Source organism: Falco cherrug, chromosome 2 (assembly GCF_023634085.1).
Source record: "Falco cherrug isolate bFalChe1 chromosome 2, bFalChe1.pri, whole genome shotgun sequence".
Classification (NCBI taxonomy): Eukaryota; Metazoa; Chordata; class Aves; order Falconiformes; family Falconidae; genus Falco; species Falco cherrug.
The window spans coordinates 91,804,018-91,830,354 of record NC_073698.1 but is presented as its reverse complement, the minus strand read 5'-3'; the positions used below and the strand labels follow the sequence as shown (position 1 = coordinate 91,830,354).

The 26,337-nt window shown below is 42.6% G+C and overlaps 2 protein-coding genes across 8 annotated transcripts in view; one reads left to right on the top strand and one right to left on the bottom strand.

The window, feature by feature from the left end:
- The window catches only part of PPEF1 (protein phosphatase with EF-hand domain 1), a 42,079-nt gene extending 20,962 nt beyond the window's left edge, over positions 1–21,117 (top strand). For all 4 annotated transcript variants that reach the window (XM_027810868.2, XM_027810869.2, XM_027810865.2 and 1 more), the window contains 13 exons: positions 1,370–1,542; positions 3,265–3,379; positions 5,430–5,476; positions 9,425–9,591; positions 11,123–11,159; positions 11,614–11,763; positions 13,925–14,125; positions 15,577–15,762; positions 16,379–16,521; positions 17,142–17,248; positions 18,231–18,394; positions 19,230–19,320; positions 19,796–21,117. In XM_027810868.2, the coding sequence (XP_027666669.1) occupies positions 1,370–1,542; positions 3,265–3,379; positions 5,430–5,476; positions 9,425–9,591; positions 11,123–11,159; positions 11,614–11,763; positions 13,925–14,125; positions 15,577–15,762; positions 16,379–16,521; positions 17,142–17,248; positions 18,231–18,394; positions 19,230–19,320; positions 19,796–19,989 (1,775 nt within the window). In that variant the 3' untranslated portion in view covers positions 19,990–21,117. The remainder of the gene's footprint in view (positions 1–1,369; positions 1,543–3,264; positions 3,380–5,429; positions 5,477–9,424; positions 9,592–11,122; positions 11,160–11,613; positions 11,764–13,924; positions 14,126–15,576; positions 15,763–16,378; positions 16,522–17,141; positions 17,249–18,230; positions 18,395–19,229; positions 19,321–19,795) is intronic.
- A 130-nt stretch (positions 21,118–21,247) lies between these two features.
- Positions 21,248–26,337, bottom strand: part of PHKA2 (phosphorylase kinase regulatory subunit alpha 2) — a 49,171-nt gene continuing 44,081 nt past the window's right edge. For all 4 annotated transcript variants that reach the window (XM_055701735.1, XM_055701734.1, XM_027810863.2 and 1 more), the window contains one exon: positions 21,248–26,197. In XM_055701735.1, coding sequence (XP_055557710.1) covers positions 26,024–26,197 — 174 coding nt within the window. In that variant the 3' untranslated portion in view covers positions 21,248–26,023. The remainder of the gene's footprint in view (positions 26,198–26,337) is intronic.

The following is a 26,337-nucleotide window of genomic DNA, read 5'->3' as shown; positions in this document are numbered from 1 at the left end:
TGATACTCTGGCATCCAGCCAGTCAAAGCTGTCATTGTGGTGGAAGACTGCAAAACAGACTGTACTTGGTGGAAACGGTGAACCCTGAGCACCTTGCTGTTACTTGATGCCTTTATCCATTTACATGGCTGTACACTGAATGTGATAATCAGCTCACAGCAGAAGAGCTGATAAAAAAAAGGGGGGAGGTTTAATCCAGAGCTGATTAGAAGTGTATTTTTGTCTGTTTATTTCTTTACTATGGATTTTATCCAGTTACAAGACAAGTTGGCCTTTATGAATTTCATAATTTATGAGGCCACATGCCAGTTTTGGCTGCTGTGAGTTCTGAGTCACAGCCACAGGTATTCTTCCAACAATGAATAATACATTTTTATTTCCAGTTGCATCTAATCAAGGTTACAGAAAACTTACCCGTGGCCCAGCAAAAAGTGTTTACAACAATCATCTCACAAGAGCAGTTCTGCAGCAGCAGCTGCCAGAACACGGTCCTCTAGGGTCTGGTTCTGTCTTTTAGAATGATGTATGATAAAGACAATCTGCAAGAAGAAAACACTGAAAATCTACTGTTTACTCAGTTACATTTCAAGGGTATGTCAAGAAAATATTGGATGGAAGCAATTAGCAATGTTCCTGCTTTGTCTATGTTCCAGGAAAATTAGAAGCTATGCTCTACTTTTACTGCTATGTTTTTGTTTACTTTATTTCATCCAATGGTTTTATGGCAGCCAACCAAAAGCTGGCATTGTCTCCTAGTTGTATCAGAAAGGAGTGCTTTGCAAGCACTGTAAATAAATAGGATTTTGTTGATGACATTTTAAATAATCACTGACCTGCTGGTATTTAGCCTAAAGATTTTATGTAGAAAAGCAATAAAAATGAATCTTTAAAAACTGTTTTAAAAGTGTAATATTGCACTTTAAACAGGTGATTGTCATCGAATGATCAGCCATGACTTTTGAATGTCCTTGCTTTGTGGGGGCAGAAGAAAAGTCTGTAACTGTAACACGTTGTGTTTCTCGTTACCTATAATAGAATATTTCTCCACAACTTCAGTGCAAAATGGTTTGCATCCTGACCACAGCTACTGGCTGTTGGGACAGAGGTTTTGCCTGTTTTTTTCATTTGGTTGGTTTTTGCTTGGGGTTTTTTTGTGTGTGTGTGGTTGGTTGGTTGGTTGGTTTTAGTATTGTGAAACAATTTAGGGAGACCTGGAGCTCTTTCACTGTACAAGGCAGGAGTTAGCCATGGTAATACTGCAGCAAGCAAAGCATCAGTTACATTCAACCGGTTCTGGTCCTGCTGTTACAGCCCTATGGGGGACTGCTGGAGTTTCTACATTGATTGCTTTTCTTCCCTCTTGTTCCAGTTTCTCACATTTTCACCAGCCCTGGTGTTTCTCAGATGTTGGATGAAGGCTTATGTTTAACAGAATTTGAAAAGAAGATTGATGTTCCAGACTCCTATTATGGACCACGACTCTCATTCCCCCTTACTGTTAAAGATGCCAATGCTCTTCTTCATGCTTTCAGGAATGAACAGGTAAGTTGCAGCTGGTTTGATTACTTTTTACTGATTTTACATGTCTGTTAAGTTGTAGCTACACAATTAGTTGAATCCAATGTAAGGCTAAACTGTTGCCCAATGAGATATTTCACTTTTTCCTTCCATCCCATTACCCTTTCCTGCTAGCCCCACATGATCATACAGGTACATAGTGGGATGTCTTGGGAAACCGAGCTGGCTGGAAGGTAACACAACAAAATCAAAGGCAGTCAGTTCTCAGCCGGATTGGTTCCCAGATTTGATTCACCACCAGATCTGCACACCACCAGAGCCAGCGCTGGGGAGGGGCAGGGACTAGTGGGAACCTCCTCTCTAGCACTGAGATTACAGTGATCACGAAATGAGAAACCTTAGCAGCTGCAAGGTAGGGGTTATCAGTGAGGGTGCAGGACTGGGGAAGGTGTCCTAAGATAACCTAGAAACTAGTTGTCTTTTTCTGGGTTAAAAGTGCGCCTTGTATGGTCCTTGTTCTTTTTTTCTTTTTTTTTCTTTTTTTTTTGCCTCACATCCCATTCTTTTCAGAGCAATTGAGGTGTAAGAGTTAATCACCTCTTTCCAGTGTGCAAGACTGCACCCTAATGGAAGACTGACTATAAGCATTGCTAATGTAGTGGAACAGGGTGACAGCACAAATCTCAGGAGCTTGCTGTCTACAGCTGCCGAGGCACTGAGAAAGCTGTTGCTGACTCTCTGTGTTCCCGAGCCAGCCCCTATGCTGCCCTTTTACAAGATGAGGGTAGGGCAGGGTGGCATTACATTAGCTTTAGTGGAACTTGTGATCATTTGTGCTGAAGAATATTCTGTAAATAAAGGATAAGGGTCTATCTTGCTTTTTAATTTACTAAATAATGGTGGTGGTGGGGTTCTGTAATTTTCTGTGGAGGTTGATCTTACAATATAAAATATGATAAATGAGCCCACCCAAACTTCTCCTTACTGTCATCTCTCCTTTTACTATGGTTGGCATTTTATTAAGGAAATGATTATATGTAACTGACCTTTTTGTTTGCTTTAAAAACATGAATCTTGAAAAGTCAGTCTGTAGCTCATCTATCATCTCCTCTACCAAATTTCCTCAGAGCTGTGTTTGAATTAAAAGCCTTAAAAATAACTGACAAAATTTTCATAAAAAGCATTAGCAGAGAAGACCAGAAGCTTCAATGTTGCATTGTCGTAACATCTTCACAGTAAACAGGAAGATAACTCTTACCAAGGCAACCCTTGCTGGAGTTTCCCTCTCATTATTTTTGTAATTTGCTGAAATGTCATTTATGGCCTTCGGGGGTTGTTTTCATTGGTTTGTGGTCTATGTTTTTACTTACAGCTAGAACTACAGCCTTCCCACCTTCCCCCCCGCCACCTTACTTTGAACAAATGACCTTATGCAATGATGCTGAATGCTATATAACTCAGTCTCTCATCTGTTCTGTAGATGGGAAGACTAGAAACAGTACACTAGAAATAAAAAATGAAAATATGTAAAGCAAGTTCATAAAGGCCCCTATATCCTTTCACTGGGAAGCAAGTGCAAAGCTAGGAACACTCATAATTCCCAGCACTAAACCATACAGACTATAATCATGTCTGGAGGTCTGTAGTATAAATAATCTTGGCAATACGTGTCTGATGTTAATAAAGCAGGCAGAGATATTGCTACTTCTAATAAGTTCCTTTTCTCCCTGCATTTTTTCCTCACAGCTGCTTCATGCCCGCTATGTACTGCAGCTACTATGTGAAACCAGGAGGGTTCTCAAGGAGATGCCAAATATCACCCATCTTTCAACTTCTTACTCCAAGGAGATAACTATCTGTGGTAAGGTGCCAGAGAGGATAACTGCTTTGAGCTACAGGTTGATATTCTAGAGTAGTTAGAGAATGATACAGACATTTCCAAATGTTGCCATTGCAAGAAAGTTCTTGGTGCTTCCCATCCCCCCACTCCCCCACCCCTCCAAATGCATAAATGGGAACAAACAAAAAAAAAAGGTTCCTGAGCCACACTATATTTTAAGAAAGTCCCTCACCTCCTCTTTTCTTTTCTTACTAAACATTTCTGAATGAGTCGGTATTCATTCAGCTAACACTGCAGTTTAGCTTAAATATTCCTGCACTTCCATCTCTAAAATGCCGCTGAGTATTTTGATCACTGACTGCAAGTCTCACTGCTTTCTCCTCTTACTGAGAAAAAGACTTTACCATCTTAATTTACTCAGTAATGGTTTTAATGAGGGCTTAATAAGGGTGGCAAACAAGACCTTTCATTGACAGCATGACTATCTAAAATAAATTGAAATTATAATAAACCCTCATTTCTAAAGGGACCCAAGAGGATAAATCAGTCTTTATACAACCAACAAATTAGTCTCACAGAATGATGTGATGTGTCATAAGGTAAAGAACCAAGAGCTCATTGCCCATCTATTTTGTTACGCTTTTGTAAATTATGGATAAGGGGATGCAGTATCCTGAATCACCACAGAACACAGTAGCTGCAAAACAGAACAGTAATGGTGACATTAACTCTTGATAGCTAGCAGTGTGTGGTATAAAACGGTATAAAGATGGGTACTGTCACCCATGGAAAACAAAAAATGTTTTTTAAGATGTGATTATGCACCTACTTTGATTGCCGAGAAATGGTTTGTTGAAATGAGGTTTGTATAAACAATAATTCATTAACCAAACCAACACAACCTCTCTTCAAAGGAAGGAAACACAGATTCATACTTGTTTGCTACACAGCATGTTTTTACTAAGCAAACGGTACGTCCTTATGTTTGTACTGCATTTGAACTATGTAAGCAGTGTCTGAAGGGGTCCCTTTCCTGCCATTGAAACTTAACAGCTTTTTTAACCAGAAAGATCCTCTGTAGAAGATGAAAGACCAATTTTTAGATATAATTGGTCCAAAATGTTCTTTTCCTTAAAATAAGATATCCCTCTCCCCATTTTCTTTTGATTTCAAATGAATAACACAGATTAAATACACACCTGAAATGTTTGAATCCACAACCTGTCATAGCCTGAAGGATTCCTTAGAATGACTTCAGCAGGATCATAACTGGTAAAAAGTTGCACAGAAAATATGTAGGCAGGGTAAAAATGCCATTTCTCTTTTGCTACTCATTGGTGGTGAAAGCATATTATCACAAGATAGGTTTTGAAACCGTTCTGTGGCTTTGTGGTGGTGAGTCACAGATGTGAGAAGGTTGTTTCTGTGAGCATGAAATTCAGTGACATACAGAGGGGAGCTATGCTGCAGTGATCCTTTCTGTTGGGGTGAAATCCCCCTGCCTAATATACCTGCCAAAATAAACCTCTTGGAAAGGCCAAATCTGTCATTCCTGTAGCCTTAGCACTGAGGCATACAAATACAGACAGTTCTTGACACTCTCCATCAAATCCTGCCTGTAGTAATCAAAACCTGACCCTGAATCAGACAGATGTTCAATTGTGCTGTATATAGTGAGCTACGTTAGAATGTAGAAGTCTATCATATTTGTAAATGTATTTTAGTGACATTTTCTGGTTTTCAAGTTCATAGTATGTTTGTTCATCTCACTCCCATTTGCCTGAGTGAAATTTTGGCTGTGTGACTAGTCTGATCTTCAGATCCAGCTGGAAAGACAAAAACTTTATGCAAGACAATTGTATACTCCTTTAAGTATTTAATTGCCAGATTTTACAAGCAGCTTCAGCACGTGCCTTAAAAAGAAGCTAATCCTAATACAAGGCAAATTACTAAGGAAAACATGGGGAAAAAATTGTTAGGATTAACTAATTCCAGTTTTATAATTTCATTTTTTCCCTCCTCTGTGAGGAAAAAAAAAAAAAAAAGAAAATCATGTTTTTGTTTCCTGTAGGAGATTTGCATGGAAACCTGGATGATCTTTTGCTGATATTCTATAAGGTAAGTAGGTAGTCTGGGACGTAGCATTTTCACTTCACGACTTGTTGTTGAGAACACATATTTATGTCTGATCTATTTATCACTGTTAGAACTGTACATGTGCTGTGTGTGTACCACGCACCAATTTGAATGGTGTCTTTATCATAGCTTTTCCTTCTCTATATTCTCCTCACTGTGCAAGGAGATCCAGGAGATGTTTCTCTTCCTAAATGTTGAACTGGAGCACAAACCAAAACTTTAGAGGGTTTCTTGCAATGTCTCCAAAGTCTTGCCAGTGTTTCATATTCCATATTGACTTAAGTCTTCTAAAATCAGGAGCTAACTTAATTCCTGATGTAACAGTACACCATGGATAATTTTGGCCCTCCAGAAAAAATGCAGAAGCTTTCATTTAGGTTCTCCGTTGATACCTGCAAAATGTTTATTATTGTTATTTGTTTACATGAAACAGTGCTATCTGTTTAAAAGCTTTTTAAGGCTTGGAAGCAGTCACATAGCCTGCACAAAATGGAAGTACCTTGGGCACTCTTCATATATCTTTGAACAGCTGATCACTTTTTAATGTTAAAAAAGCTTAGCTCCATTTTACTGATGTGAAAAAGATTAAGCTCCAGGCTATCTTTTGCACAATTGTATCTTTAACTGAAGATGGGGGAAATTTCCTGTATTTAGTTTCACATTTATCTTTAGCGTGAATCACCACCTTTCATTTAGCAGATACTCTTTGATTTGAGCTTTCCGGGGGAAAGGGCTTGTGTCTGGTCCTTATACATTCATCTGCACTGAATGGAAACTGAAGTGAACTAAACCAGGTGTTTAAATGATGTATTCCCCCCTGCTTCCAACTTCGTTACACGTTATCTGACATTGGCTGAATGGAAACTTGCCCAAGTGCATACCTGAAGTCTGTTGAAATATAATCAGACCTTATTACAGAGTTCTGCTTTTCTTATTAATCAATCAGTTACGTTTAGATGGTCCTTGGCTTGCAGGCTTTCAGTTGTTATTTTAATTAGACAATCTCCGTTTTTGAAACTGGAATAGGAGTATGATACAAATTGGTTTCATACACTGGAATGTGAAAAAGAACTGTTTTGAAGATAAATGCTGGACTATAGTTATATTTACAACTGCAGTCAGCCTGGATTTTACCCTTCTGGGGTAAACAGATGATGATTCTTTTTCCCTGCTTTAATGGATGTTACAGAGAAAACACCTCTAAGCAAGGTGTAAATCCTGACTTCAGTAAATTCAGAGCCAAAACTCCCACTGACTTCAGGGACAAGAGTTTACCCCTAGTTGTTCTCTGTTAAGCTTTTAGTGGAGTCCTTCCACCAAACCAAATAAAATGGATAAATACTTTGTCATTTCAGAGTGGTTGAGAAAATGGAGAGCGCATGATAGAGCTGCTTAGTTATTTAGAAGCAAATTAAATGACACAGTATTTTCCGTCCCCTCTGAGCAGTTTACTCAGCTGAGCAGTGAACCCAGTCAGCTTCTGGGATCCATTTGTTTTCTGGTTCCCTAGCTCTGTTTCAGCTGGAAGAGATTTCTTCCTTCAATGTGGTATGAATCACCTGTAACCTTAAACAAGAGGGTGCAATCCTAAACAGTGCGATGAGGAGCGTGGTGATCTCCGGAGTCTGTGCAGAGCTATGCAGAGCTGAAATCGCTGCTGAAGTATTCTGCAGTCCTGCATGCAGACCAGGTGCCTGGAGCATGTTTGTCCAGGGAACTTTTGTCACAGCACTTTTACAAACTGCCAACAGCAAATACACAGAAGCTAGCAGTCTACAGTTTATCGATAGAATACTGGTTGTAATAGTGTGTATAATTCTTAAACCTGGTTTGGGTAAGACTAAGATAATTACTTTTTTCTCGACAGCCAGATTGTAAGGTTCATTCAGTCCCTGCATTAATCTCCATTAAATTACAACATTTCTGAAGTTCCTTGAAATGCTTGAATTTTACATTATGTATTGCTAAGTTTGATTGTTAAATGGATGCTATGGATAGAAATAGCCTGAAGCTGTAGAAAATGCAAAGGACAAATGGAAGTTAATTAATCACTAACCCAGCACATACAGTAATGATGCTCAGCAACAAGTTGCTAATCATTAGAGGGCCTTGTTCACCTCTTTAACAGATCAGAGGCTGCAACAGCTTTTTAATTTAGTTTTGCTCTTATTGTTGGTCAAAACCACAGAAAAGGAAATTAAAACTTTGCATGAGTGTGGAACAGAACTAAAATGTTCATTGAAGTCGGAAGTCTAAAACAAACTCTCATTTAAAACTAAGAATTGTGGGTAAACTTTTCCAAAAGAAGAATTATAGAGTCTGGCAAGTGCTTCAGTAGATCTATCTTTCGTGAGGACTGCAGTTACAGAGTGGCTGTGTGTATAGTGAAAATCTGCTGGTGATTCACATGCCTATTGGTTTTTAAGGCAAAGCTTTTGTTAATTCATCTTTCCAGGAGCTGCTGCTGAGTCTCTCCTGTCTGTTCCACTCCTGAAATCTGTCCTTTCTTTTTTAAAACCACTACAATCCACTGCATTAGCAGAGTCTTAGAAATTTCCACTCTTGTGAGCACAGAGCAACCACAGGCCTCTTCTAAACTTGAAGAGAGCTGGGGAGAAGCTATGGCAAAATCCAAGCAAACCATATTTACAGCAGTCAGGATTGTGCTGCTGTGAGAACTGAGAGACCAGGATTCACTACTGCATCCTGACATAACAGCAGAGGACACTGATTGGGACAAAAAAGATATTTCCTAATGGATTCAAATGAAACATTTAATTGAGTCCCTGGCCCAGTCATGCATTCTGCAATAAACCTGCAAAGGCAGTGCATCAGGGAACGCCACAGGAACATAGGAAATGCTGGACTCTGATGCAGTGGCTATATTCAGGAAGTGGAATGTCTTGCAATGCTATCAAACCTGTTAAGAGTGGCTTACACAGTCGTAATGTGATTTTATAGATATGTTCTATCGATAATTCTTGTGCATGCCAATAGTGAAAAGAGAGGTTCCTTTTTCTGGCAAGTCAAAATTGAAATAATATTTCTGATGTTCATGACTGGAAATGATGAAGCTGCGTGTAGTTGCTGCTATACTTTCTGTAAGCTGATGGCACCCATTGACGTGTTGATAACTAATCTAATGAAACGTGACATCAATTCGCAATACTAGCTTTTGGTAAGTCACTATTTATAATAAAGCATTGCTCTGTATCTTCAGGGAAAAATAAGGTAAGAAATACCTGTAGGTACAGCCTCTCAGATTTGTGAGCGTTCCAGTATTTGTGAGCGTTTGCCCTGGGTGGGGACAAAGTGCAATATGAGTAAAATTCAAGTAGTGCTTTCAGGATTAAAGCAACTTGAATCAAGTTCCTCAGAGTTCTGTATTAAGATTTGATGTCCTCTGGACTAGTCTTTCTCAGGAGTTTTGGAAGCATACGCTGCAAACAACATAAATATATGAAATCCATTTTCTTACTGTGTAAGGAAGCATAAGGACCTGCAGACTTGCATCAGAAGATAATTTTCCATGGATTTTTTGTCTTCCATTCAAAAATTAATGACTTCTATTTGCAAGTGCATAACTTCCTGGCAGCAGCTGCATTAACAGAAAAGTGTATTTTATTGCAAGAATCATGTTCCTTTTGGTCCTTTTCAGTTTAACTTAATAAGTAGAGCAAAGGGTTGGGGACGGTATCATAAGAACAGCTAAAGAGGTCACCTCTTCTCTGATGGCTCATACAGATTGTCTCATATGGAGATTTTTGTTCTTAAGCAGTGGAAATAAAGAAATGCTGCATTTTAGATCTTGGTATTAGGCAGGTTTTCTGCAGATTTTCTAGCAATGTGATCATCATTTAAATGCTATTTCCTGTATTACAGTAGCATAGCAGCATCTCTAAATGTCCTTGTTTTTGTTTCTTTCTGCAGAATGGTCTGCCTTCAGAACAAAACCGTTATGTCTTTAATGGGGATTTTGTTGACAGAGGGAAAAACTCTATGGAAATACTTATAATCCTCTTCGCATTTCTTCTTATCTACCCCAATGATTTACACTTAAATAGAGGAAACCATGAAGACTACATCATGAACCTGAGGTAGATTTAGGGGGAGGGGGGAGTATCTGGCCTTTCACTAGAAATGTTGAAGCTTTTGAATGCTACTTCAGCCACTGTGACACTCTGTAGCAGAAATAATGTTTTATTAGATATTCAGGTGTAGCTTTGCATCTTCAAAATGTGGGAGGGAGACAAAGAACATCCTCATTACACACAGACACTTGAATGGCGGTCATGTGTTGTCTCTGACCTAACCACAATCCATTGAAGTCAGTGGGCTCAGTGCAGCTTCCAGAGTATCAAATTTGAGGATGACATTTTAGTTAAAACATTGGCTTTTTCCATAGCATAGCAAAAGACATAATAGTATGCAATATAATGGAACCAGTAAACCAGGAGCTGATATTTCACTTAACTTTAGACTAAGATGTCACTTCTCAGACATGAGGGGCAGGTAAATAACCCAACTTCTACACAGTGGAGCTCCAGTAGCTGAGAGGTGGCAGTCTGCCCCGTTGCAGGACCAGCTGAGACCCTGTTTTCTAAAACAGGCGGTAGCACTCAGCTGTACAGCCCTGCCAAGGGAGCGAGCACAGCCAGTGTCTCTTGCCATAGGGGAAGTGTGACTTGTAAACAAAATCATCTCACAGACACGAGAACGCCTCAGTCCCAGTCCCTACAATTCTAAGGCACCCCAGTAAGTCTTTGGGTGACTGGCTGGGGGGTAACCTGTTGTACCACTTCGAGCATTTGATGCATGCTCACAGAATACGTTGCAGTTTTAACACGGGCATAAACCTGGGTTAGAGGGCCTGCCTGTGTTCAAATCCTATTAATGATACACCTAAGAGAATCAGTTTCACATACTTCCTTTTTCCAGCACTTAATTTAAAAGAAAATAAACAGCAAACCAACATAAACCAAACCAGTTACTTTATCTACAAGGTAGGAAAATTCCCACCCAAAATAACGGAAAATACTAACTAAGTCTGTGATGGTACGGAGTGCAAAGATGCATTCCTGCGTATGGCTCTTTGCCAAGCGTTTTGATTAGCAGTGCTGCATATCAGTAAATCTGAAAACTGAGTTAGGGTGTTGTGAAAATGCCTCTTGCTCCAAAGATATCTTAGCGTTAAAAGAACAAAGTATCTAAATCCTTGTGGGGGAAAAGACGTGATAGACAACATTGTCTAATCAAGTTGAGCGATTTAGAACAAAACCTCTGTGGAGGTTTTGTGAGAATTTTTGCCCACCGTCAGTTAGGTTCCTTTGAAATTTTTCTCCAGTATCTAAAAAGTAAAACTGCTAAGCTATTTCATTTAGATGTGAAAAAGATGTGAAAAACTTAGTAATTAACTGGTCTGGATTCTGTTCCTGATCCCTTGTATGTACAAGGAATCGGTTTAACGCAATTCTCGAGACAGAGCTGAAGAAAGCACATTTAAACTGAGGTGAGACAGAATGGCAGGAGAAAAAGAGGTCTAGAAAAATCATGGCAAACACTATAGCACAAAAAATCATGCAGAAGAAGCATACTGAAAACCAGTTCACGATGCTGTCCTATTTTCAGATATGGCTTCACAAAAGAAGTTTCGAAGAAGTACAAGGTAAGGTGGTTCCTCCTCCCACTGTATTTTCTTTGTAGTCTTGCACATGTAAAATGAAACCTGTGTAAACAAGAAAACTTCCAACCAGTTCATTTAGGTGTAACACAGAATGACTTTAGTAATGTAGTTGAGATAATTTTGGATTGTCAGTGGAATAACTAAAAATACAGTTTTAACTCTTTTATGCTTAGAATTCTATGGGATGAAATAAATAACGTCCATAAGGCCACTCAAGAACACAAAATGAGGTGAACATGAAAGAAAAATGAAATGCTACAGAGACAATGTAAATGGCTCTAAAGTAAATATCAGAACATGTTTGTCAGTGTTGCAGTTTGGGGTGTCTGGACAGAACTGTTCTTACAGACTGTGGCAAACACTTCGGCAAAATCTTAAATTTAGAAGCAACAGCATCTGCCAGAAATAGGATCTAATATAAGAGTATGTTTTACAGGACCACGGGAAACAGATTTTGTGTCTTCTGCAAGATGTCTTTAGCTGGCTTCCCCTTGCCACTATAATTGATAGCAAAGTTCTTATCCTACACGGAGGGATTTCAGACACCACAGATTTGGATTTCCTGAATGCACTCAAGAGAAATAAGGTAAGAGGTCATATTCATGTGGGGGTAATTTTGTTTCTTTACAAAATTTAGCAGTACAAATGCTAAGATCAAGTTGTTTGCAATAGGAAAGGAAACGGCTGCTGTGTAAGGCATGTAAGGAAAAAAAAGTTTTGTTTTTGTTCAAAACCAGTGTTTAGGAAGAAAGGTTTTAGTAAGTGTTGGGAGCCAATTGTTTGGCTGCTGTAAAACAACATGGGTCTTTTGACTCTGAAATAACTAAACCCACTTTGGATACCTCCTTCCTGCAGTGATGACGCATTAGCCAGAGAAGTATGAAAAGTACTTAATTCCCAGCCATTTCTAAACACTTTAAAATCAATCTAGCCACATCTTTCTAGCATTGCCTTTTGTCCTGGGGCTGTGCTTCTTCCATCTGTTGTGTGGGGAAAGTTCTCCAGCTGTGAGGTGCTCCTTTGGCAGCAGCTGAGCTTTGCAGATGTGGGAGACTCTTTCCAGCAGAATCAAACTTCAAGACCTGTCCTTGAAAGAACAGAAACTACTGTTTTTCAGGGATTTGGAATACAGAAATATTCATTTTTTTTTCTGAAATGGTGAGCAAACACAGCTCTTTCAAATCGGTGGAAAATGGTGTGGGATTTGGTCTCGATTTGGACAACTAAATCAAGACGTCTGCTTGTGATCAGGGTGCTTAGGCTCCTTATAATCAATGGAGATCCAGGAGATCTGGTGGAGATCCTGGTCTTGTCATTGCTCAGGTGTAAGTCTCTGTTGCTGTTCATGGAAGCACCCTGTAGCCTAGGGATGTCCCCTCTGGCCTCTGGAGAAAGTTGTCTTTGCAGATCTCCTCCACTGGTCTCCTTTAGGTCTGATTCGCATCTGTCCACCTCATGGTAATTCACAGGCATGGTAGAGCATCCCAGGTGGCACAAGATACCTATGTTTATGCAACCTTGTGTACCTTGTCATTAGCATCGGTGGAATCTAGAGCTATTTCTTTCATGCTCGTGTCTTCTAATGCAGAATTAAATGCTTTACAGGACAGTCAGGTGAATCTGTTTCTTAAGGATGTGAAAAAAGGGCAATGAATACTTCTGGTCATCGGAGCCTAGGCTCTGTTGGCTGTACCACTGTGCACTAAAATTGAGTGCCTAACTACAGATTTAGGTGTGTCAACTGCGAGTTGAGTTCTGCCCACGCTTTCACCAAGGCTGGGCTCAGCGTGTTACCGATGCGGTATCTGTGAAATGCAGAATGAACAGGTCAAAGTTGCTGCCACGGGAGCGCATTGCTAATGAGACATGTGTGGGCCACAACTCAGGGCGATATCACTCAAGGCCAACTGATGTATTTTAATTGGTACAGCTGGCAACTGACAGGTCTTAAATACTGGTCAGTGCACAGGGGAATAACCCAGTGTTTTGCATGTTTGTTTTGCATCAGTCCTTTTCTTTGTTAAAGAGTAGAATTGGGGGTGTGTGTGCAGTGTATGTGTGTGTGTGGTTGTGCAGTGTGTGTGTTTTGTTGCTGGGGTTTTTTTTTTTGTTCCGGAAATGAGCTAGTATGAGAAAATTTCAAATGAGAAGAGAAGGCACTCCCTGGAGAAGAGTCTGTATTAATGGGCATTCATGGAGCCATAAAAAGCAAATGCCCATGCACAGTGGAGGAGGCTGATTTAACAATAAAAGGGCCTGATGTAATACTTCATCAATTTTACTGTTATCCTCCTGATATTACATTTATTTTAGCCAAATTGACCTAGCAGCAAGTTACTGTATCAGACCAGTAGTGAATGCAGTTTCATCTCAGTACAATAAATGTACTGAGTTTTCAGTTTCCAGTGAAGCTGGGCACTTACGTGTCATCCCTGAGCCTAGGCTGTACTTGCTGTACAGTGAGACCTTATGATTGACTGTGGCTTGAAATGAGTTTGTGCATCTGGATAAGAATAAGAGAGCAGCTCTGAAGAGGCTGTTCACTGATAGATATAAAGCAAAATTTCTGCAAGTGCCAAAATCTGCAGCTTCCACCAAACCTGTGAGTTCAGGACATTACAAGAGTTCAATATTGAGTATAGGAAATGGGAACTGATGGGCCTTTCAGCTAACATCTCTGTATCTTCTTTATGTTCTGGTAACAATGCTTTTTGTTTGTTTGTTTTTGGTTTTGTTTTTTTTTTAAGTTGAAGTCTTTGATGCGGCCACCGAATTCAGTGAGAGACACACAGCACCAAGGGAAGGAGAGAATTCCCACAACCAGACCCAGTAAACATATTGCCAACCAGAATGTTGCAGGGAAAACACAACACATCTCTTCATCAGGCTCCACTGAGCCTTCAGGCTCACATTTGCCACCAGACCCTGCCCTGAAGGAATGGAAACAAGTAGGTGAAACCAAAGACAGGCTGATACCCAAACCCCTCCTGTACAAAACCAGCCCATGCTCTATTCAGGCAGTATGTTTGAGTCTGAGGGAACTGTCTCTTACGAAGAAACCCATCATTTTGGGGAGTATACTAGCCAGCTATTTGTTAGTTGGATGCTTTTTGTAGACCTGGCAATAAAGGCTTGTGATTTTATATCTTACAAGTACAATTTGCCCAGTGTTTCCTTTTCTTAGCCGTCAGGAGGGGGAAACGCCGAGTGTGCAGTGTGTTTGCATGCCCTCGTGTGGCTGGATCTGTTGGGACATACGTGGTTGCTTTAAATAGGTCAGCTTTTGCAATTGTTAGTGAGAGCGAGCACCTTTTTTTGGCCCTGGTTTTGACAGCTGAATGCTGATACTGTCCAAAAACCCCAGCTCCTGAGACCTAGAGACTGATTACTCAAGAGTGGGAAGATTTTGTCCTCTACCTCTTTATTTCCTCTTGAGTGGTTACAGGTAATATGGAGCTCTTGTTGTACTACAATTTAATAAATAGTGACAACTTGAAAAGCTTAATTTGCAAGGCAATTTAGAAGTTCAAAATTTAGTTCTGTATAAGTTTATTTTTCTGAGCTTCTCTTCAGACAACCGCTTTAAGGGGCAGACAATTTTCTTTTGCTTCTTGGGAAGTAAATCTCTCTGAAAATGTGATTTCCCAAGATACCTATCTGACCCACAAACTAACGTAATAGGCACAAGCAACCCCCACTCCTTCCCAAATCTGTCATTCCCCCAGCTAACCAAGTGTTCACTGAGCTGCACTCACAAATGTGAAATGGAATGTGTTCATGTAAACCTTGTCCAGGGAGTTTTAAACAAATGTCTTTTGCCTAATGTTTGCTACCGACTAGAATTATTAGGTTAGGTGACTTCGAACCATGATAATTCGTCCTCATGTCTGAATCCTGCTAAAATGCTAACATGTAAAATCTTATTTAGAAATACGAGTTAACCGAAGACAACAGAGGCAAAAGCAACTCCTGTCATGTTCAGAGCAGGCACTCCCAAGCTTAGGTAGAACCGCAGACCCATGTGGTTATCAGGTCTGTGCTGGGAAATAGAAAATGCCTCTCACCTACATCCAAAGGCGGCAGCTTTTGCACTCTCAAATAGCCCAGGTACCATACCTGCTGCACCTACGTGAGCCTGGAAACCTCAGCGTTAAAAGGAGGTACGTTTCTGAAATAATATTTATCTGAAAAAAGTTCACCCAAAGTCTCCATAATGTTTCTTAAGAAAAGTAGAACGGAAGTTGCAGCCCAGAAGAATCCCCTACTGAAAGGAAGGAAGAAAACACAAGACCTACTTGTTAGCTCAGGTGTTTTCTCTGCTGCGGGGTTTTTGTTATGGCCAGTACTTTACACAGCCATAGCCTGTCAGTCCTCACTTGCTTGAATTTGCCATTTATAGATCCTTGACATTCTCTGGAGTGATCCAAGAAGCCAAAATGGCTGTACACCAAATAAGTGTCGAGGGGGAGGTTGTTACTTTGGTCCTGATGTCACTGCCAAGCTGTTTGAAAAGTATAACCTGAAGATGCTCATCAGATCTCATGAATTTAAGCCAGAAGGTTATGAGATCAGTCACAATGGGAAGGTAAGATGCTTCCATATAAAGTAGAACTCTCCTGTAAATTTCACAGGCACATTCGCAGTAGATTTGTCTGCAAAGTTAATTAAAAAAATGAAGATGGGTTTGCGGGAATCATGAGCTAGATAGCTGTTAGAATGAGTTACGGAGTTCTGACAAACAAAATTCTTGACAGCTTCAGGAGTGGGGAACTAGCTTATTTGTGTGAAAACAAATGTACATAAACAAAATCCCTGAGGAGAGTTTTGTGTAAATACAGTGCAAGAGATACTCTAAGGCTCTAGAAGTCTTTTAGTGTCTGGCCCTGCTTTCTGATATGCTGTATCAGGAGGCCAGCTAGAATCCTGAACAACAGGTCTATCTTAGGAAGAGGTTTCTGTTAAGCAGCACGTTGTATCACACTGCCCTCTGAACAGAAGTCTTCCTATGACAGGCCAAAAATACAGGCCTGAAGCTCTGACTCAAAAAATATGAGCAATTTGGTCAACAACATAGTTTTTGATCTCTGGTTTTACATGTAGACACTTCATTTTGTAACCTGCATGTTTTTCTAAGATCAGTTTCAGAAATTGGTCACAAGAAGAGTTGTAGCCAATCCAGTTTCTTTGTTTCCTATGATCAGGTTATTACTATATTTTCTGCCTCTAACTATTACGAAGAGGGGAGCAACCGGGGAGCATATATCAAACTGAATCCCGAACTGATTCCTCGGTTTGTACAGTATCAAGTCAGCAAGTACACACGCAGGCAGAATCTTCGGGAGAGGTAAAGCTGTGCGTTGTGTGCAGTGAGCACGTACCCACTTAGCATGCGAGTACCTGCCACAAATGTATAGCTTGACTGAGTAATTGAATAAGCATCTATCTTCCTTGGGTTTCCTTGGTTTTTTTCTATTTTACAATTTACAAATTAATACAGTAGACAAAAATGTGTTCTAAGTGCTCTAACCTGGTTTCCTGAGAAACTCCCGAAGGTAAGTGGTTAGAACAGACAATTGTCATGGACTCATAAAAGGGCCTGTGCCTGTCTGTCAGGTCTGTGTTAAGGCTACAGCCTTAATCTGGACAAATCCTGTTACGAATTGAGTCCAAAAAGTTTATCATGACAGCTTTGCCATGCCTAGCACTGTGATAAGACTTACTAAAGCAAAGCAGCTTAGAATTACCTGCATAAACTCGATTATCTTGTAAATTCAAATTATTCTTATTGGGCTTTCTTTGTTTTGTTGGTTTGGGGTTTTTTTTGCCCCAGTCTTGTCTTTTAGGATGACCCTAAACATACTACATGTTAAAGGACATAGCAATTTGGCAAATCATGTTAAAAAGCATAAAATGCTAGAAGATTTAAATCCTTTAATGATTTGGTCTGCATTTTTTCCCCTCTAGGGTGGGTACAATTGAATCATCTGCCTTAAAGTCCTTACGAGAGAAGATTTATGCTCACAGATCTGAACTCACTAGTGCTTTTGCACAGTATGACCTCAAAGGCACAGGTAATGCTACCTCTTTGTCCAGTTGCCACCACGGGGAAAACAGCTTCTGTGTGTGGGGGGGCAAAGGGGACAAACCCCATAGACAAAGGTCCTGCCTGCCAGCGTAAGGCTGGAGGGCAGAGAGACTGGTTGATCTCGTCTTCTTCCTGACCACAAAGGACAGGTATTAGCAAGTGTTTAGCCCCAGAAAACAACTTGAGGGGATGAAGCTTTAAGTAGGAAGAAGAAAACAACTGAAACACGTGGGCAAATAAGGAAATGGTGGTTGTTGTTGGGCAGAGTTTGGGTAGGCAAATCCAGCTCCAGAAGCTCAGAGGGCACCACCTTTCCTTACGAGCACCTTCAGAAGATGTCAGGCAGGGAACTAGGGTCTCAGGTGAGGGGGAACCGGTCTCCTCCTGAATCTGGGAGACATCCATGGAACGCTTACTGGTTATGCCACTAGCAGACACACTCATGCATCAGCTGAAGAAAAGTCAGTGGCAAAATTATACACAAACGTTTTATGCAGGAGCAAGGAGTTGATTTCTAGCACAAATACAACTTTTCCTCATGATGGCTTCTCACTTGACTGGGTTATCTGTGTCCCTAAAAGGGCAATCGATAACTTGATGGTACTGTTTCTTAGGCCGCTGAACAACTGTTTAACGTTTTTGTCTGATTGGGTTTTCAGCCACTTAGGTCTCTCTAGCTGCAGCTCAGCTCAAACCAGAACTACTCTTTATGGCATAATCTGGTTTTCTCAGAAGCTATTAAAACATGCCAAACATTGTATTAGCATCACAAAGTTGTTGAGGTTTACCTGTGGAAACAAACGTGTAGCCCAATGCTGCCGCTCATTGATCTGAAGGTTTTTATCCCAGGGTTAGGAGACAATGTTTACATCTTGCAACTGTTCTTAAAAATGGCAGGTGGCTTGCTGGTGACTGATGCGTGCCGTGTCACGTACCACTCGTAACCATGAACTGACCCTTTCTGACAGGCAGGATTTCTGTCAACAACTGGGCTGAAGCCATGGAGTCTGTCCTACAGCTGGAACTGCCCTGGAGGATGCTGCAGTCTCAGCTAGCACAGATGAACCCAGATGGAGAAATTGACTTCATGTCATGCTTTTACGATTTGAAAATAGGCCAACCTATAAAAGAGGTAAGGAGGAAAACTCCTCCTTGTGAATCTTGGAGGAACAGCTTTTGGTGCAACTTGAGGCACAAGACTATGGTTTGGCCAATCAGGTAGACATCTACGGCTGAACTAGTTGCTGAGCTTCCTTTTATAGTCACTGGAGGGAAATGAGCACTGCTAGGGTACGACTCATCATTCCCTGCTAAGGTAGATGCTGCCTAAAATAGGTTGGATGAATCACATGCTAGAACTGCTTCTTAACTTTCCCCTGACTTGCAAGGGCGTTTAGATAACGTGGCTGAGGAGATGCGTCAAATCCTACCCAGAGCACTCAACCCTCACTCTTTGAGATGAGCTTTTCAAGTGTGCTCCAGAGCCAGTTCAGGCACCTGTAGGAGAGTCACATTTGTCGATGGACTTTTAGATGTTTAATGGTAGCTGAGGTCTCTTCTTCAGAGGCCAGTTGTTACCCGGTGGCTGTGTAGTGCTCAAGTACTTAGCTATCACCATCATTTTTCTAAACAGTAGGCTCCACTCACATACATACAGCAAAAAACTTTGTACGAGTGCATGGTATACAACATCTTCCCTAGATTATCCGTATTTCCACATATAATTACTGAAAGCAGGAGGTGTGAAAGGCTCCTTCCCCATGCCCTGCCATCTGTGACGGGGTTTAGCTGATTATTCCTCAGGGCAAGACACAAAGTATCATTTCAGGGAATTCAAGCATAAGGATTTTGTTCTTGTCGGTACATTTGACAAGTTAAAGTGAGGAAACAGAACTGGGATAGTGCCTATTCTGCTGGTTAGACTAACTCAAACTGAGGGCTGAGTGGTTTCCTGTACCCAATTTCAGACCCAGGTTCAGCCAGCTTTGGTGGAAACACTGTGCAGATACAGAAAGGATCTGGAGATCATCTTTAATGTCATCGACAAAGATCACTCAGGTAAGTGTACGTAACCTCACTGTACCAGCTCTAGGAAGCCCTACACTAGTTATCTTTGCCCACCGTGTTTCCTCCTTAAGGCTTCCAAATATAGAGGAACCAGAGGTGATGTCATTTTTTCCCCATTTAGTGAAGCCTAATTTAAGCAGTCGGGCTGTAACACCATATAAGGGACGGCGCACAGAGCCTAACTTGAGACAAAATTCTCATGTATCCCATCTTCAGTACTGGCTTCATTCTTCTGGGGGCTTTTTCTCCCCTTGTCCACCCTCAGTATTTACTACTTTCCCAATTCCACTGTTGAAAACAGATCATCACCTGAAGTAAAAACATACTTCAGTCATGAAACCACAAAACACACCCGAGGCACAGTAGGCAGGTAATTTTCTTGCAGTGCAGGAGCGTGCGTGCATTGCATGCATGCAGGAAGGGGAAACAGCACAGGAAAAAGGAACCTGCTTTCTTTCTCCTTTAGGTCTGATTTCTCTTGAGGAGTTCAGCCAGACATGGAAACTCTTCACTTCTCACCTGGGCATTGATGCAGATGATGAATCCATTGACAAGTTAGTCCTCAGCATAGACTACAACAAAGATGGCCACATCGACTTCAATGAATTTTTAGAGGCCTTTCACGTGGTTCATAGACTAGAGAAAAAGGCAAACTCATGAAAGGGCAGAACGTCTTCTGGGCTGTTTGGGAAGCTCACCTTGCTGTCATTTGTCGTAAGCGGTCTGGGAAACCCATTTCCAGACTGACAACAAATGGTAAGCACTGTGGTCACCGTGTAAGCCTTTCTTTAGTCCCTTCTGGGTGATATATACCTGCTAGTAATGAGACAGGAGAGATGAAAACCCAGTACTTAAGAGTACTGCCACATCAGTGCATCACAAATTACTCCCCCTCCCGTGCTGGCATCTCCCCCATCAATCTCACCTGTGAACACTGCCGAGGTCGCACCTACAACCAGGAGAAATGTTGGTACATTTCTTTCAGCAGCCTTAGCGACAGCTGAGAAATAGCACTGGTGGCTACAAGGAACATATCAGACCCTCCCTGGCAACGTTAACAGGCAGGACAGAGGCCGGCGAGGGGCTAGCCAGCTCAGGAGAGGGAAACGGGGAAGAAGAACCATCTAGTTCAAATGGGTAGTTCTGCATTTAATCTTGCTCTTTGCATGATGCAGCGGAAATAAAACATTCCGGGTCACTGTATCCTCCTTGAAGTTTACAGACACAGCTTAAAGGAGCTTAGTTGAAAAGCATTCACACTTGCACTAGATTTCCTCTTGCCACTGGCTACTTTTCCCTACATTTGTTGGGGTTTGGAGTTAGGACTGTTTCTTAGCTCGTCACCTTAATAAAGGCTAAACCCATAGCATGTTAATGTAACGGATGATAGATCACAAAATAAAGCTTTAGCTTTCACAGTAATGTTTAAGTATGGTGTCTTCTTGCCTGTATTTTGGTATCCTACACATAATCAGAGTACACCACACTTTTCCTGAGATGAACTGGATATCTTTTAAAAAAAAGAGATGAGTAAGAACACAAAAGGAAACAAATTTTGATACTACCGAACCTAAATACTCTTACATATAGTTAAGCATAAATTCTTTACCAAGTAAACCGAGAAATTCTGAAACTCAGTTTTTGGAACACAGCAAGATGGCAGAGTCCAGTGCCCCTGGCCTCCCCCAAGGCTTCAAGCCAAATGTCAGCTCCTGGCGGGGAGAACAGGGAGACCTGGACCTCATGCTCTTGCACGCCACACTCCGAGAGTGACACACTGGTATGAAGTGCCACCAGGTCAGGAGCTTTTTGAAAACAGTACAACCTAATTCTGCCTTAGTAAAAACAATGTGCATAAAGTGCTTTTTGGGTAGAAAAAGGTTCCAGCCTAGCCCATCTTTAAATTTTAATAGTAAAATATGAGCAAAGTACAGTATCTAGGTTTTATTTAATAACAGTGTTGACAGTACAAAAAAAAGCATCCTTCCCAGTTCATCATCACACAATGTCACAACAGCCCAAGCTTAAGGTACTGCTCCATCTTAAATCTTATTTTCTACAGTTAAATACAAACTACTTTTCCGTAAGTATTTTGTAACTTGACAGATGAATGAATAAATATGCACACACTTATTTCTGTTGCCTAGGGGAGGGGGAAAGTAAAATCTTTAATAGTGCAAACAAGATTTACAGTAAAATTTTAATGGCATTGGTAATACTGAATGTGTATTTTTTAGCATGCATTTATTCTGATCTATGCACCCTGAGGATGAGTTCCACCTTACTCCAGTGGGGTGACAAAAAGGCTCCACCCAAGATAAACAAACACCGTGTGTGGTGGGCTCTCGCTTCCCACTGTAGGTTTCCTTGCTGTGGGCGCAAAGCAACAAGGTGGAACAGGACAGTGGCAGCTCCAAAGTCCTTTGCCACCACCCCCCACGAGAAGAGGGCAAAGCTAGGGTGTGCAGCAAGACGTGGGAGCCCAGAAATGGCTGACAGCCTCCAGCTTGGATGTCCCCCTCTCGTGACGTGATCCTGAAGCTACCCTAACACGGAGCTGAAGGATGCTTGCCTTGAGGGATCGCTTCAGGAGAGGAGATGCGAAGGTTGCGGTGCAGCGCTTCCCTCAGCAGGCAGCGAGAAGAGGCTTTCAGGGATGCAGTACTGAGGTATGAGAGGAGCTGAGTCACACAGCCAGAAGAGGAAACAGCCCGTCCTGTCAGCTGCCAGCGGCACGCTAGAGCATCTTTACCCCTAACAGAAGAAGGGGGGGTGGCAGGGGGAGTAACTGTGAAACATCTAATGCCAGGAATAAAAAGCCACTCGAGACTGCAACTGGGAGTGGGAGAGAGCCCGGCTACTTGTACTTAAAAGCCGGACCGTTCAGCTGAAGCTCTTCTTCCATAACCCCCACGCACAAATCCTTTATTTTTATCCCACAGTTTTATTGCAGCGGCTACTTAATGTTACAGCTGGGAGTGGTCCCTTGAGCAGGGACTGAATCAGTCCCCAAACTCTTGCCCTACAGGTGCAGATGCCACCGCTGGTGGCATCCTTCATTCTCCCACTTTGTGGGCAACTGCTCCCATCCCCCGGCCACACCAGGAAGTGCCCGGTGCTGGGCCCAGACTGACCCAAGCTCTCGTGTCACTCAAGCCCCGGGCCGCTGCCGAGGGGTGACGCTGCCCTGCAGTGCCCTGTGCCCAGGGGTGCAGCCCAGGTGTTTCACTTCCAACCACAGAAAGTGACAGTCCCCGTTTAGGGCTGCTCAGCTCACCTTCACCTTCCATGAGCAAGCAGGGCTCTTTCCCTGGGGAAGGAGACCACAATACGCAGGGCAGAAACCAGATAAACTTTGTACCCCCAACCATGATGTTTGCACATTTACTTGGAGGAACAGCAGCCGAGGGAGATGAACGCTGCTTTTGATCTGTCTAGTATGACACACTCATCCCCTCGGCACAGCGGCCGGGAGAAGGAAACAGCCACGAGGGCGCTGGCCTGGAGGAGCTGGGCTGGGGGCCATGCGGTACGTGTGCTGAGCTGGGCACCGCTCATTATCCTGGCCCCCAAGCGGCCCCGGTCTGTGTGCAGGCGCGCCTGGCCGCCCCCACGGCCGTGCCGGTGCTCCTGTAGGTGGGTCTATTTTAATTCATCAGTGCCCTGGTTTCGGAGGCACAGGACGTGTCTGTTTACCTTTCCCTTGTTTCCATAAATGAATTTTCAAGGACTTGAGGCTGGCCTGACAGCCAAGCCGCGCCTCTGCCAAAGCGCTCAGCCCCGCACACCTGCGAAGCTGTCAGGCGACTTAACCGGGAGCAGACCCCCGCCAGCACCACCGCTACCTCTGCTTCGCAACAGCCTCACACACACACACACAGGTGGATCCTCGGCAAAGCTGGGGGTCTGTATAAAACCTTATGTGCTTAATCAGGTTTGGGCTAAAACGCGACTCTCCAGCCAGTGTGGTTCTTCTGCCCGAGCAGTAACGCAGCAGCAAGTCGCAGCTGGGCCCGACCCCGGGGTAACACGAGTGTCCCTTCTACTGGCCCAGCGTTTCAGAATTCTACCCTCCGCCGCCAGCTACCTAAACTCTTCAAATTACCACATAAATAGCTTCTAAGTACTGGCACTCCATGTGATAACTGATCACGATGAGCATAAACTACCGAAACCTAGGTCATACTATGAATTTCAAATTAACGATACGCCCATTAAAACAAAAACCGTGTTAAGGGGTGTCTGGGTATGTTTGGCCAGAAGCTCAATTGCTTTAGACTTCAACGCAGCTGCATGTGAAACCAACATCACCCTTCTTGTTTCCAAAAACAACACCACAACCTTGGCAAAGAAAATAAACTAAGAGTCTGAGGGAAAATCACCTTGCAACCCTCACAATCTAGGATTCAACAAGAAAAGCAAAAATAACTGCTACTAATGACTTTTTGTATGATACTGGATAGAACAAGAAGCCATCACACAGGCTCTCGTGTGCTCGTGCTCTGCACTGTCACAGCTGTCTGCTTACACTAAAGGATTTTACTTTCATTTGCTGGGAAACAGGCTCAGTGATCTCTCACAATACCTATGAAACGGAAAAAAACCCCAAACCATAACGAAGGCAAAACCCTACAGAACAGGCACCTTGCCAATAAAATGACTTCCACATCCAAGTGCTAATTGTACCCAAACCGTACCTTTACGGCAGACCCTCAACAAGCCCACGGTTTTCACAGTGGTGAACAGGGCACGTGCCTCTCTCGGAGCACCCGGTCCAAGAAATCCCAGACCCTTGGACTGCCAGACTGGTCTCTGCAAAACCACAAAGTCACCTCCTTAGGCCTCCCCACACCTTTGCTCTCTTGAGCCAGCGACCAGACGTTACCGCAGCAGCGACTCTGCAGGGGGACAGCACGCGGGGTGGCACGGCCAGCAGGAGCTTCGCTGCCCAGGACCGCGGCTGCTGGCAATGACAAGTGAGACAGGGGTTTACTCCCTTCCCTTCATCAAGGTTATTTCAGATACCTGTACAAAACTGGAACCAAAAACCTCTTTCGCAAAAGCACCACGTGTTACTGTCACAAAAAGTCTCATTTCAAACCCTGTACAAATGGCATAGTTATGTTTCGAAAGAGTGGAGGAGGGGTCTCGCAGAAATTGCTTTTATCAGGCTTATTAGCACAGAAAATACTTGCTTTTAACAGGCTATATCTGCTCTTTTCCCCTCTACCTGGCAAGACAGAACCACTCCAATCCCCCCTGCTTGCACGGCAGCAGTGCTGGCGCACCCCCACGCTGCTGAGGGAGCCCACGGCCACGGGAGAGGCGAAAGCCACAGCCACTTTCCTCATCTGTCAGCCACAGGCATGCTGGCTGGTGGCAAAGCCAACAGCCTGGCACAAGGAAAACCTCAGCTGAGGCCTGGGGTAAAGCAGGGGTTCCCCTCCAGAGGCAGCAGACCTCTGTTTTCAATTTCAGTGGCCACAGAGCCACCTCCCTGCAGGACACAACCCTTCTTGCAGCAGCTCCAGAAAGTGGTTTCCGGTTGATGGGTTCAAGGTGCAGGCACTAACCTGGGAGCTGTCTGAGGGGAGACTTCCAGGCAGCCCATCCCTAACCACATGCTACAAGTGCAACTTCAAATTAAAAAAAAGGGAAAAAAGGAAAGAAGAAAAAAAAGGAGAAAAAAAAAGGGGGTGGCGGTAAAAAAAGGGAAATAAAGAAAAAAATAGTGGGGAAAAAGGGGGGGGGGAAGGGGGAAAAAAAAAGGGGGGGGAGGGAAAGGGGTGGGGATGTGTGAAGAGAAACATCAAAGCCTTCCATAAATTCATGCTGTGCTGGACTGCCGGCAATTAGGCCATTCTGAACTCTGAGGCTATTTGCAAGGGAAAGGACCGGGACACTCAGGTGCCTGAGTGGAAGAGGTTTATCTTGCTGCATTCAGAGGAAAGGATTACAGGCATAAAACTGTCTGTCACCCTGGAAGAGCTGGAGTCCTGACATTTTGCCTCCAAAGCCTTGGGGATGCAGGGAAGGAAGCTATTTTGTTCAGATTAAAGACAGATGCAACTTCCTGAGGGAGGCTACCTTCTCAAATGAGTGGATATTTTAAGACATTTGTCTCTACTGGCATTAGCCCTGAACTGGCTAGATGCAAATGCAATGAGAGTCAGGATAAAAATGTATCAGAAGTATCACCTGGTTATTTCAAGTTATTCCTATTCCTCTAATTTACATTTCCCTGGATGTTTCACACCGTGCATTAGTGATTCACAACAATGCACATTTACACACAGCAGGAGAAAAATTAATGAATTCCATCACTTCTCTTATTTGGGAGGCTTTATGCCTGAGATACAGGGCTCTCGTTTTATTATGCCTTTTGATCTCCACAGAGTAATCTGTCCTCCCCTTGGCAGAACTGTGTAAATTCTTGCTAATTTAATATGAATTACATTTATGCACTTTGGGCAGAATAAGCCTTGTTATTTGTTATTTCTCACACACTCTCTTAAAACCAGGCCCAATTCCACCTACCTGTCCCCCACAGGTAGGCATGCACGTAGCACGATCACTAGGGTAAAATGCTGAGGTAGTGCACGGCACACAAACATGCAGCAACCAAACAAGAGGTTCATGACAGGGAAATGGGGAGAAGGAGCTTCTGAGCCTTCCCTCCTGCATGAGGCATCGCTTACTGCATCGTACAGCCTGTGCTAGGCAGGAAATCATGTAAATAAATAATTATGGCTTTTGTTAGGTATGTCATGGTGCCATAGGCCCCACTTGGTGCACTGTCATAAAAGAAGTGGCAAATTCCTGTGGCTACGTCTTTCTCCAAGATACAGCCAGTAGCTCCAAATGACTTCTGAAAAGATACAAGCAAAGTAGTAAGGGAAGTTACGCGTGCATGCCTACTTATCGGAAAACACCCCACCGCATTATGATTTGCATTTGTGCTGAACACTGAAAGCAATTCTCCTTTTCCTCATGAAAACCTTAATCAGG